The sequence below is a fragment of the Cryptomeria japonica genome, chromosome 10, assembly GCF_030272615.1.
Source record: "Cryptomeria japonica chromosome 10, Sugi_1.0, whole genome shotgun sequence".
In the NCBI taxonomy this organism is placed as follows: domain Eukaryota; kingdom Viridiplantae; phylum Streptophyta; class Pinopsida; order Cupressales; family Cupressaceae; genus Cryptomeria; species Cryptomeria japonica.
In genome coordinates, this window is record NC_081414.1 from 468,393,639 (window position 1) to 468,407,158 (window position 13,520).

Sequence of the window (13,520 nt, forward strand, 5' to 3'; positions counted from 1 at the left end):
ATAATTAAAACATTTATTAATTAACATTTAATAATATTGGAAAATCGTCTCATTTATGAGACTTCACGATTTTCCTCTAATATATAATTATTAATGTTTATTATTATTTATTATTATTGTTATATATGATTATTATTTATTATTATTTATATAATAACTATCAAACAATTATAATGCAATAAGGCAACGGTCATCAAAGATATGTTAAGGAGGAAATAATCATTAATGATATTAATTAAGATTAATAAACTAGTAATTCGAATAAAGCAACACTAAATTAATATTATATGGTCGACTTATAATATTGATGGTCAACTTCATCAGAATATTAATATAGTAGTGATAATAGAGGTGGCAAACAAATATGGAAAAAGAGTCTAAATTTCATTGATAACCAAATACGTAAAGACCAATATTTTCCACTGACGACCTTAGCAGATCTAGATTAATATTTGACACATAATGTATTGAAAGTTCATTAGTGGAAGTAAGCGGCAATTGAGAAAATTATCGATAACAAAACATATAGTGCATTTTGAAATACCTTCATGCCATCGAATAAATCCCTTTTACTAACTTGGACCGCTCATTCTAAGCAATTGCCTTTGGCTTGTATCACTTGCTTAAGTATCCGATTACACTTGAAAGACAAAACATCCTTATTGGTAATTTAATTCATTGAGATTTAAGTAGTAACAATTCACTTTGGACGAGCATATGGAGTCATGATTTAGAGAGTAGCAACCATCAATCATTATCGTTAACAAGGATCAATATACATATAACCATAGCAAGACGACAGTATATAGAATATACAACAAGACATGTATTTGTGGATATTTTGAAGAGGTATGTATTTGTGGATATTTTGAAGAGGTATAATGACATTGCCTAGAGAGTGTGAACTCATGAATTCCGATGGGAACCTTGTTTAGCATTAATAAATTGATATAATCAAAGACCGATTCCTTAGTAGTAATCACTTCACTTGGAAAAGGTGCGTCTATTATAAAATGATGCATCTTTCTACATTGACACCAATGTATAAATAACATTGGAAGATCAAGGGAGAAAAGGGGAGGATCATAACTAAATATCTGGGACTCATCAGCGAACCGAAGGAAGAGATTATTACCATACCACATCAAGGAGAGGATCAAACATCACAATCTGTGGTAATGATTGGTAAGGTGTATCTCAGCTAATGACTATCTGCAGATTACATAATGATAATATTATGAAGAACAATTAAACCATAATCAGGGACACTGCGTTAATAAATATATCAGAAAATACTGCCAATTAATTATGCCAGTAATAATTAAGAAATCAGATTAACTAAAGTACTTTTGCATTGGTAATACTTGGAAAAGCAAAATAATAAACGGTCTGATCCTTTTCTCTTGGTGGTATGCATGAGGATGGGCTTCATATGAATTCTTAATATATGAGTCCGACAATGTCTTTAGGCAGAATTCAATAACAATATTAATATGGACAGCAAACAGTGGTAGACCAGATCTGACATGTGTCAGATCTGTCTGCCTGTACTAGCCACAATATATATATTAATGATTAATAAGCAATGGTAGTATTAAGGATTTATACAAAAGGTAATAAGCAAATACATAATAATTGCTAATATAAATATATATATATATATATATATATATATATATAAAGATCCTTGATCAAAAGAAATAATAATATAAGATCAATAAGAATTAGAAAGAACTCTTAGTAAATAGTCAATAAGAGGAATAACAAGATTAATTGTCTAATGAGGAAAATACATAAGTACTTGTTAATAACTAATAAATTGAAGAATATCACTGTCTGACTTTATGTTTAGTCGTATGGTAAGATAGCTAGTACTTGATAGACTACAGAAAAGGTAGAACATCCTAGGTTGGATTCATGTTAAGATAGTTTTGTCTCTTAATCGATTTAGCTAAGTTATAAATATATTGGAAATCAATTAATTACGGTTAAAACTGTCTTGAACCAAGTAGGGGACATTACACCATCACAACCCTTGGCATCATGACGACTAATGCGTACAAGGTGGTATTTGAGGCACTTTATGCCTCCATGGAATACTTTTTCACATTTAATGCAAAAAATTGTTCTAGGGTGTGGTCCTTGATAGGCATACTTCCAAGTAGGGTCTCTCATTGCTGTAGGTCGAGTGCTTACAAATGATGGTGGTGGCACTGACATTGATGGGGTAGAGCCTGAAGCTGAACCGGAACCTTCTCTATTTGCCGTTATAAATTAACCTACACATACAAAGTGAAAGTACATGCTAATATTTTAATTAAAAAAATAAACATTTAATCTGCCTTTGACAACTTTTAAGAAAATGTTTAGAATCTGAGATTAGATTAAGTGTTTACTGATTTCAACTTGTCAAATAAACATTTCTTCGACAAGTTGTTTATTTGTTAAAATTAGATTAGATTAAATCCACTCAAAATCTGCTTCAAATCTTCAGGCCTTGGTGCAAAACTGCAAATGGACTGGTAGAAGGTTGGGAGGGTGTTTTTTTGCTGGAGGAGCAATTTTTTCGTCCCTGGGCCTCTTATCTTACTGCAGCCGAATCTTTTTCATAGACTCGCCAAGTTATTGTGAAAAATTCAAAAAAAGTTTAGTGGAAAAACTTGCAGAGCTAAAAAACTTGCGGGTTTTTAAAACTATGGTCCAAACCATGAGCGGCTTACTGTTCAAAAGTAGCTTTACCTTTAGTCTAAGACATGAATTTTAATGGAATAGAACTGTAACACTACTGTTGACGCCTTTATCTAAGATGGAAGCCTCTGCATTGGATTGGTTGCCAAGAGTTTTATTTTTATGCCCATCCGATGATGTATTTTACTTATCTGATAACATCTTCTACTCACTGTTCAAATGACTATCTTTAATATTTGATACACATTCCAAGAACTACAAGATATCTAAACTTATGTTTGTCTATGCCATTAAATTTTACTAATCATTGCATTTTTTAGAACTTTAATAGGATCCACAACGAAATCCTTGACTTTTTAATGAGACATGATTGTAAACTAGTAAGGTGTATCATTGTTAACCTAGTAAGAGGGGTGTAGAGGTTGTTTGAGATCTATGATCAACTAGGGAAGGGACAGGGATTCTGATTACTATTTGGACAAACTATACTGCCCCTTCTATATTAGTTCAGGATGGATAAAATCAACTTATCTGTTCTGCCATAGTATTCCACAAAGAAACTAAAGTATATATAGGACTTGTTGGTGATTTGAGTTGTAAGTCCCAAACCCCTAAAATTGGATCTCCTCGAGGGGTGTCAAATTTGGAGAAAAGACCACACACTTATGATCAGGCTTGGGTAACTGAGGACCAATTACTGAGGTGGGTAGGTCCTCCTTTGCTTTTGGCTTTGCTAAACCAAGGACGTCTTTCTTAAGGCACTGCAATAGATATTGCTACTAAAATTAAACACTTACTTTGACACAAACCATATTCATTGCATACTGCACCCCTATTTTGGTTGTCACTTTGTGCCTATATGGTGATTTGAGGAACTCAAGGTTTAGCACCTAATTATGCAGTTTGACTGCCACATGGGTTGTTTGGAATGCATCAAATGAGCCCCTATGTTGTGTGTGTTAGGTTGATGGAGGAAACTTAGTTCATGCAGATAGGTGTCTATCCCAGTTGGGTAACAGAGTCCAGGATTCTTGAAGAACATGTGATGATTGAAACTCAAATGAGATACCTTAATGAAGATATACCCAATGACCAAATTTTTCCAAATGACACATATAGGTTCTATACATGCAAATGAGTAAATAAGTTAAGTTCATAAATTTATAAGAGTCTATTTGGTAATCTAGGAACAAACTTGTACATTTCTTTATTTGTCTTGAGAGGATATATTACAAAAGAAGTGGAATGATTTTACAGACTTTAGGCTGATTTACTATTCAAGAACACATTCAGAAAATGCACGATCTACTCTTAGAGACCCTCAAACAATGTTGAATCTGCTGGTTGCACTTTCTTTAGAAGATACATATGTTCATTACACATTCTGGGTGAATGCAGATCATGAAAATACAAAAATACCTTTCTTTGGTGGAGATAATGACCCTGGAGCTTGTTGTTGCAGTTTTTTCCGTTTTGCTCTTTTTTAATTTTTTCTCGCAATCTTGTATCCTCTGCAAATAAAACTCTGGACCTTAAATACCCCTTCTGCAAATTGCCACCAATCAAAGGGGAGGGTGTGAAATCTTCATTCAATATGAAAATCCTTTGATTGGTACTCAATTGTGGGTGCCCATACTATTCGAGGTTTGTTTTCCTTGAATCATGCTTGAAATCACGGCTTTGAAGTGCCTTGATGTACCTACGAAGTATGGGGGAATGTTCTTCTATCATGCAAACGCCCCTTGTATTAATGGTAACTAGATCCTGAGGTGCATAGAAAATCCTGAGAAGATTGCCTGCCAGTATTCCTGGTGGTTGAAATGTCTTGGGGTGGATGAGGGTGGATATGTTGCATAAATTTTTCCTTTGGTGTCCATTTTGCATTTTAAATGTTGTGCCTTTTCAAAGATTTTGCCCCTTTTATGAACCTAGTTGCATACTTAATGAGTTAATGAACCAACAAGTCCTTCTATCTTTAGCTCACTCTTTTTTCTTCTTTGTTGCATTTACAGGCCTACAACAAACCTTTTCGTACTTTTTTTAGACTCACAAACTTTGCGACATTTGGAACTTAGCCTCTTTCTTTGTCTTCTCTTTCATTCAATTTGCACTTCTCTTCTTTTATCACATATTTCTTCTGTATGTTGCACTTTCACACTTTTTGTGAATAGGCAAACCTTAAAGAATTTTGTCATACTTTTCTTTGGTTTTGCGAACTTTTAAAATTTGTGACTTTTAGAACTTCATCACAATTCACCTTTTTCATTCTTTAGCCTTGATGTGTTGGCAAACCCCATTGACATTTTACAAAGTTTGCGAACTTGCAAACTTTGTGTTTGAGTTTAAACTAGTGAATTTTGTGACATCAGGAACTTGGCAAACTTCTTCCTTCTTAATGTTGGTATTTTGAGGAGTTTGCGAACTTGCAAACTTCCTGAAAACTTGAACATTTAAAACTTAGGCTCGTTGGGTTTCAGGGATTTCATGAACTTGTGAACTTCTTGAAATGTTGACCTTGAATACTTCTATGCCTTGGAAAAATTTACTTTTAAAACAAATGGAGGGGCAAGGTAGGGACTTAGACAAAATTTGCACTTGGGGTGCCTACAGAATTTCGTGAACTCCTTGAAATGTTGAACTTACACTTTGATGCCTTAGACAAATTTACTAGTAAAACAAATGGAGGGGGCAATGCAAGGACTGACAAATTTTGCATTTGGGTGCCTGTAGAAATCATCTCAGATTGGTTATCAACGGTAGGTAAAGTAAGGCCAAAATGCAGGAGGGGCTGGGATTCAGGAAATTTTGGCAAAATTTTAGTCTAGCAAATGTAGGCACCAACAGGACCTAGTGCGAAAACCTCTTTCTCATGACATTTATTCTTGCACGTATTTCTTACTAGTTATATATATGAGTGTAATTTGGTGTGTTATAGACTTGGTTTGTCCTTTGATTCTTATTTCATTTGTAGTGTAGGAAAAGAAAGGGCAAATAAGATGCTTCTTACAACGAGGCTATGTTTCCTTAAGTTTGTCATTGTGGTTTGGTTATTTGTATTTTATTTTGTTCTTTTGCAACATAACTTGTTTTCTAGATAGCGTTGATATAGATTTTGCTTTATTTGTTTAGTGAATTGTAATATCCCCACAATTTTTTTTTCAATTTGTTTCCAGTTACAATCACAACAAGAACCTGTTAAGGTTAGGAAATCAAGATACAATAATGCTGAAATTAACCCTTCTACTTTCTGATCACCGAGTGCCCAATATGGGAAGGTGAGAGCATACGGTGTTGAGGGGATCATTAGCTTCAAATAACTGGAAATAATACAATGCTTGGGCTGTAAGCCAACCCCTTCCACTTTTTAGCGGGATATGGAGAATATTAAAAATCACTTGGCGGTAAACCAGCCAAGGATGATGCAAGAAACCAAAGAACAATCACTCTACCGCTTATGCAGCGGGACGACTAGAAATGAAATAACAATCAACTCCACCGCTTATTCAGCGGGAGGATATAATTACAATAGATAAGAAGGCGACAACCCAGCCTCTTCCACTTATGCAGTGGGCCAAAGAACAACAATCCAATTATATAGTTGTTAGTACTACTAATCAGCTTTACAATGCAAACATGGATTACAAAATTACTAGAATCATTGTCCAGACTAGGCGGCAAGGCCAACCTCTTCCACTTATGCAGTGGGACTAAGAGAGTTCAAATAAATTGCTGTTAGTACTACTAACAATCATTACAATATGATTCATCATGTATATTCAAATGCACAACCCAAACTATCAGCTGCAACTTATTACCAAGACTCTTCACACCACACCCATAGACTCACACTCACACTCACACTCCTGAAAACTAGCTTCAACCCCCCAAAACTAAATCTGATATGAATAAACAGTAGGCTGGAAATATAGACCAACAACATTTAAATCCTCACAAACACTTTTAAATCACTCCCTACACACTCAAATTATCTCTAAACACACTCCAAAGAACCCACACGCTTTAAAACCAATTCCACACAAGGAAACACTCCAAACTAACAATTTTTCAGATTTTGATATGCAACCCATGCGCTGGAAACACATAGACCAGCAGCCTAGAAACTCACAAAAATGCTCGTAACTTTATTCACACTCAACGAAATGACCCCCAAACAGATGCAAATGAGAGATACAAGACAAGCGATTAGATTAGAACCAACAAACTGCACCCAAAACTCCCAAATGATTTTATGCACGCATTCCTAGGCAGCCCAACATAGTACGGCTAGGAAAGAACTACGATTTGCATTTAAAAATTAAATACTCAACATTAAGCTCTACAAACTTACAAACTTGATCGCCTGTGGCATAGGAAGAGAACGAGCCACTACCCAGAATGATCTGACACACGAACTGAGAGTTATGAGCTAGAAGGTGCTACAGCCACACCAAAAACCAGCAACACTGAAATCCACACCATACTGGAAATCCGAAAATGCACACTAAAATCGAACCACATATTTAGAAGATCCAATCACAGCTAGGAGTGATGTCTCACTCTCGAAGTCTGTCAAGAGCCCTAGGAGGTATTCACCCTCGAAGATTGTCTGGAGTCAATCCGACAACATAACAGTGTAAATTGTCTGAGATACAAATGAGAAGCCCAACACTCTCATTTATAGATTTTGAGGGCTTAAATTCAAATTCACATTCCCTCCAAATGAACGCCAAATCCAAATGCACATTCACTTCACATTATTTTGAAATTACATTTCATTTCTCCTTTCTCCAAATCGACCTTCTCATAAGAGCAAATATTCTTTATAAAAATAACAATAAAATCATAATGTGGCATCCAAGGTAGATAAGTAAAATATATTATAAAATTAACTTATATCTCCATAAGGCGTCCATCTTGTCGTATTAATATTTCACTTTATAATGTATTTTTCCTCAACAATAAATCACCCAATATATAATTAAGGGAAAGACTTATATATCAATATAACTTAAGCAACCCCTTTTAAATAAATCGTCCAACCTTTGCCTTCAGTTATAATTTAATTTAAAACACCATTTTTCATCAAATACTGAACCTGCCAAAACAAGCTCCAGGGATATGGGGAAACAAACTGAGAGAATTGCCCTGGAAGAAATAGTCACTGAACTGAGCTGAGGAACCCTTGGCAAGAATAGCACCAAAAAATGAGGGAAGACCAACTGCTCAAATTGACCTGCCGGAAATAGCCATCTGAACAAGCCTGCTGACATCCTGCTAAAAATAGAACTGCTAAAAATAGTACTTACTAAAAATAGCATACTGCTAAAAATAGTAAGTGTTTCCAAAGTGATTTTAACCACATTTTGAGCATTTGTCGCACTTACTAAAAATAGTAAGTCTGGAAAAAGTCACCCGATGCAGATCCATGTCGAACCATCCTGAAGCTCTCTGAAAACCCAGAAGGAATCCATAATCCAAACTGTCAAACTCCCACATATAGCCCTTGAAAACACCAAAGAATCCCCCCTCGAAAATAGGAAACCCTTATTTCTGCCCCCAACTAGCCTACGGGCCTCCAAACTAGGCTAATGGCCAACAAAACTAATCACTGCGGAGAAGGGGACATTACATGAATCTCTCCCCTATTGCCTCAACCTCCCCACTACCATTGAATCTTGAAAACATTACACATTTAAGAAAACTTAATACTTTTTATTCTTCATTGCCTAAATGGCAGAAATAAATGGTGTGGAGTACACAATTGGGTGTACATATCCTTTGTCAACATTTTGTTGTTAAATGCCTTTTTTATACGCTGATTAAAAATAGGTTGTTGGCAAAGTCCTTAATACAGAGATTTGTTTTTCTTTTGATGTTGATCAAGGTGGCAGTGTAGGAAGAATTTTGTGAAAAATATTGAAAATGTAGGTTGTCTTCTAGAGGTGTAGCTCTTTCACCATTTATTAAATTTTAAATTGAAAAAATGCTCCAAAACCAACAAAATGGAAGTGTTCCACATGGATGCGTCTCTGGTGATCCTAGTGATGTCTATTTTCACACGACCCAAGCTTCTGTCATATACTCCTCGCTGTACAAACAAACTGGCAACAACTCAGCCAAATGCCCTTAGCCATATTGCAATGCCACAACTGCGAGAAACAAGAGGACAAACTGTAGTGGAAGTGAGCAGCATAACCCTATGTGTGCTCCTTTCCATCTCTTAGAGAAATCTGACAGCATAACCTTGCCTTCCAACTGCTCTCTCTCATATCACCAACCCATACATTTAATAAATAGGCAAGTTCAAAACTAGAAATTAACGATACTATGCCCTATAAGCATGGGCAAAATTGCTGCCCAAATCAAGCACACAAACTTGGACGTATCCATCCCTTTTCAACACAATCTCGTGTGTTGGCCAAAGAGCCTTCTCAGTTTTCCAGTTCACACTTAACTTCCTTCTTTCATGCTCTTTACCCAAAGTAACATCTTTTCACACTTTATAAGCGTCAAAGTTACATTTATGAGATCCATTACACTAAGTGCTGCTTACAACTTCTCAATTGCAAGTTATAAAGTGGGTTACCCATGTCCATGTGGGCACTTAACTAATATGAATTACAATAAATATGAACTTTAGGAATGCAAGGTGAATGACACCTAATCCCAACACATGTTTCCCTCTCCCCCACCCCCCCGACCCCAAACTAGAAACCTTGAGAAAAGTTTCGAAATGGTTTCCCTAAGTAAACATTTTGGCTGGCCAGGTCCAGCCTATGGAAAATGCTCTTAATGACATCCTATAATCACAGAATTAAAGGATGTAGAAATTCCTGAAATATTTTGAAAACTGAAAATTTGCATTTCTGAGAGTTTATAGTTGTGACATGTCCTCTTTACTTTCCAAGAGTAAACTTATCACGTGGAATTTCAATTTATCTAATGAATTATTTCCTTTTCTATTTTAAGACTTTTTTTGCCCCTTTAAGAAACTACTATAACAAAATCTTCTTTAAAATATAAAATTAGGGTGTTATGGCTTCTCAAACATTGCTATTTTTCTATAAATAACTCTAATTTCACTAATGCTCTCTTTTAGATTGTACTATGAATTGTGGTTGTTCGATTTATTTAGCTTTGCTTTCATACCACACTAATGTTTTGCATTTTAGCATGTTATCCACCTAATTATCAATCAAATCTGGAGTAATTCCATTACAGCTGTTTTTATCCATGTTTGTATTTCCGATTGAACAAGTTTAGGCTTCAGGAGATACAATCTGGGTTTATTGCTATCATAACATATTACGTTTTCACATTATTTTAGCATATTATCCACCTAATTATCAATCAAATCTGGACAAATGCCATTATAGCTTTTTTTTTTCTTTCCATGTTTGTATTTCCTATTGAACAAGTATTCAAGTGATATCTAATGTTAGACAAAAAAGGAATGTGAGATCCTTCAAAACTATTGGCCAATGGAGCCCTCAAGAAGGGGGGGTGAGATGGGGGGATGATTGGACAATTTGCCATTGTTTCGTCATAAATTTTGCTCCAGCTGTCCACCTTCTCATCAAGTATTGAGAAGAATCTAAACTCAAAGTCCTCAAGAGGTTGAATCTGCCAAAGACCTCATCCTCAACAAACACAATCAGTTGAGTGAATGAGGGTAGGAATATCTGTGTCAGCTAGCAATGTTGCCTCCCACAAGCAATAAGTCCATTCAGGATGAAGTGCTCTATTGTGAGGGACATGAAATCTACCAATCTAGAGAAGGCAGTTTCATCATCACCCTGGGTGAACATGTCAAGTGAATGAAGTAATAAAATTATATTTATGACACAAATAACTAAAGTATTTCAATGAGACTTAGAAAGTACAATGATATATTAAAGAGAGTTAATAGGGTGAAAGCCCGAGTTCATAAAAAGTAACTGAACATAAAGTACAAAAGAAAGTTGAAAAAAGCAAGAGGGAGGCAACCTAAAGTGGTTAAATCCTAACCTAAAGCCCACTCGTATAAGTGGCCCTATGAGGGAAGGAATTCTCAAAGAAACAAGGATTTCATGAAGGTCAATTAGGAGATCATGAAAGGGGAATAGCACTATAACACGTTTGTAGTAAGGTTGTGTGAAAGAATGAGCAATATTGTCATCTATGGCCACTAATACTATCACATGTTTGTAGAAGGTTGCTGTGAAAAGCATTTTCTAGGCCTATTCATACAGTTATTTCTTGTCTATATTCCCATTCCTGTTCATAGTAGCAATTATTTCACCATATTCACTATCAAATACACTATACATTCATTTCAAATCTATCGTTTGACAATGATATTGATTGTAAATCTGAAATTGTGTTTTTGGGAAGTTATATCTAGAATTCTTATTTGAAATGCAAATGGCTAGACTTGGTTTGCTTCCTTTAATCTAAAGTTCATTATTTTTTCTACCAATAAGGATTTTTGTGGATAGAAAAACATAAGTTTCAGAATGATTTCCTTCGTCAGTATTTCATAGAAAATTATGACACTGGTCATTTGAAGCTGTATAGAATCTACTTTCAAACAAGAAAATTACACTTAAAGCAGATACTTTGACTATGAAGTTAAGCTTGACAAAATGCTAAAGTACAGAGTACAGAGTTTGTAATGTTGTTTTAGATTAATATTGAGCAACTTGTGGTGGCCATAGCTTCTTTGAAATTACTCCAGAAATTATGGCAAACCACCCACATCTCTGAGTCTATTTTCTATAGAAAATATTTTGCTTCAATTTGGTGCTTTAGTAAAGTTAAACTTTTTGTAATACACAGTTCCTTTTTGTCCATATAAAGAAATCATCTCTGAGACTACCTATTGTGTACCTGCAACCACAAAAGACATGACTACACAATAGATAGAACTAGGTGGGCAGCTGCACAACCAAGGTTAGACTTAACTCACACTTACAAACCCTTGGTGAGAGAAATTACTCTCCTATAATAAATGTAATGAACAAATTAATTTGTCTTAATGTGAAGATGGACGATTACAGAGTGGGGGTAAACTTCCTTTTATAACCATGTTCGTAGCTTCTCACACAAGCCACCTACACAACTACATTGATGGGCCAATAAATTTACTTCTAGTTTTTCACACAAGCTACCTACATACTGCATTAAGATTTGTTTCACCTAATAAATATTATCTACTAAAGACCAATACCTACTACCAGTCAATTAAAATGGGCATGTGATGAAACATGAGCTTCACAATAATTTAGCTCATTTATAGTATATGATAGAACTTTTTTCTGTATACAATGTGTCTATATCTTCTTTGCACATTTTTAACAAATATTTCTTTGAATTTTGCACAGGTTTTTATAGAGGAATAACTCCAGGATTGACTGGATCATTGGCAACAGGGGCAACTTACTTTGGTGTAATAGAGTCCACTAAGAAATGGCTAGAAAAGAACAATCCCTCTCTTGAAGGTCATTGGGCGCACTTCATTGCTGGAGGTGTTGGTAAGAATTTCTCTTGGATACTTGGAAGGAGATTTTCTAGAAAATATCTTTGAGATGGTTATCAGGAAGTGTAAAATCCATTTTAACAGCCAATAAATAAAATAATGTTTAGTCTTGAACACATTCATTGGGAGTTTACTTGCATTGTACAATATGAATCCAATGCCAATTTCATGAACAATCATTCCACATCTGATTAAGAATCTTGCTAGAGATACTTCTAGCAGATTATCTCCCATGAAAAAGACAGATTTACTACATACCAAATCAAGATAATCCTTTAAACTTTCCCATATCCGTTCCTTCCTTCCCTCCAAACCTTGGGGTCCAATACGAAATACAGGACAAATCTATTCAATCCATGCATGTGTTCCATCTGGACAGATAGGAAAAGGAGCTCCAATTATTTGACATTTTTCGTGTCTTATCAAAGTTGTCGCTGTCCTACTAAAAAATGGGTTAACACCACAAACATAAAATCCATAACCCAATGATAGAAGATCAGTGTATTTTTGAGCAGGTAACCAACCTGATACCTTGATGGATTAGTGTTTTAATTCTATATATAGTTGAGAAGCCACATTGGACGGTAAAGATCCAAAAAGAATTAAGGAGGGTTAAATGTTTAACTCAAAAAATGGTGTACAAATATGTGCAATACACTAGGGAATAAATGCAGCGAACCATGGGCGAAGGTGTGATACCAATCTAAAATATAATTTTTTAAAGTTCTAGGGGATAAATTCAATGGATCATCACATGTATGAGTTAAGCATATGGTGTAGAATTAACACACATCATGTAAGGTATCCCCTCAACCATTATACTTATCAAGACATAGGGCCCAAGGCTGATGGGAGGATTTTGGAATACAAGGGATAATGTAGCAGTTGGGCATATGGAATGGAATGAAAGTAAGAATATCTAATTGAATTTCTAGCTCCTTGAGTTTGTGATTCACATGAGCCAATTCAAGAGTTGAAGAAGAGATGCAATGTGTAGGAGGGAAGTTATAATAATAGGAGAAGAGTGAGGAGGTGGCTTAGAAGAAATATGTGATGATGCTTCTAGTTGAAGGGGAGGTATGGAAGGGAAGTGATTAAGGATAAGGTGAGAGGAAGAGAAGGGTGAGAAATAGAAAGAAGTGGATTCATGCTCTTAATAGGTGCCCTAGATGTTGGCAGAGGAATGGTGGGGAGAGGGGCATAAGGAGAATCATTGATGTCCTAGGATTATGAAGTTCAACAAAATGTGATATTTAAGAAATTGTTGATGATGCTATTGTGATCAATATCTAATATGGGCCAACATATCAAAGGA

At 35.3% G+C, this 13,520-nt stretch overlaps 1 protein-coding gene across 1 annotated transcript in view; it reads left to right on the plus strand.

Annotated features, from left to right (window-relative positions):
• The window catches only part of LOC131063384 (uncharacterized), a 150,193-nt gene that overhangs the window by 89,833 nt on the left and 46,840 nt on the right, over positions 1–13,520 (plus strand). The window contains exon 4 of the mRNA XM_057997186.2: positions 12,051–12,200. Within this exon, the coding sequence (XP_057853169.1) occupies positions 12,051–12,200 (150 nt within the window). The remainder of the gene's footprint in view (positions 1–12,050; positions 12,201–13,520) is intronic.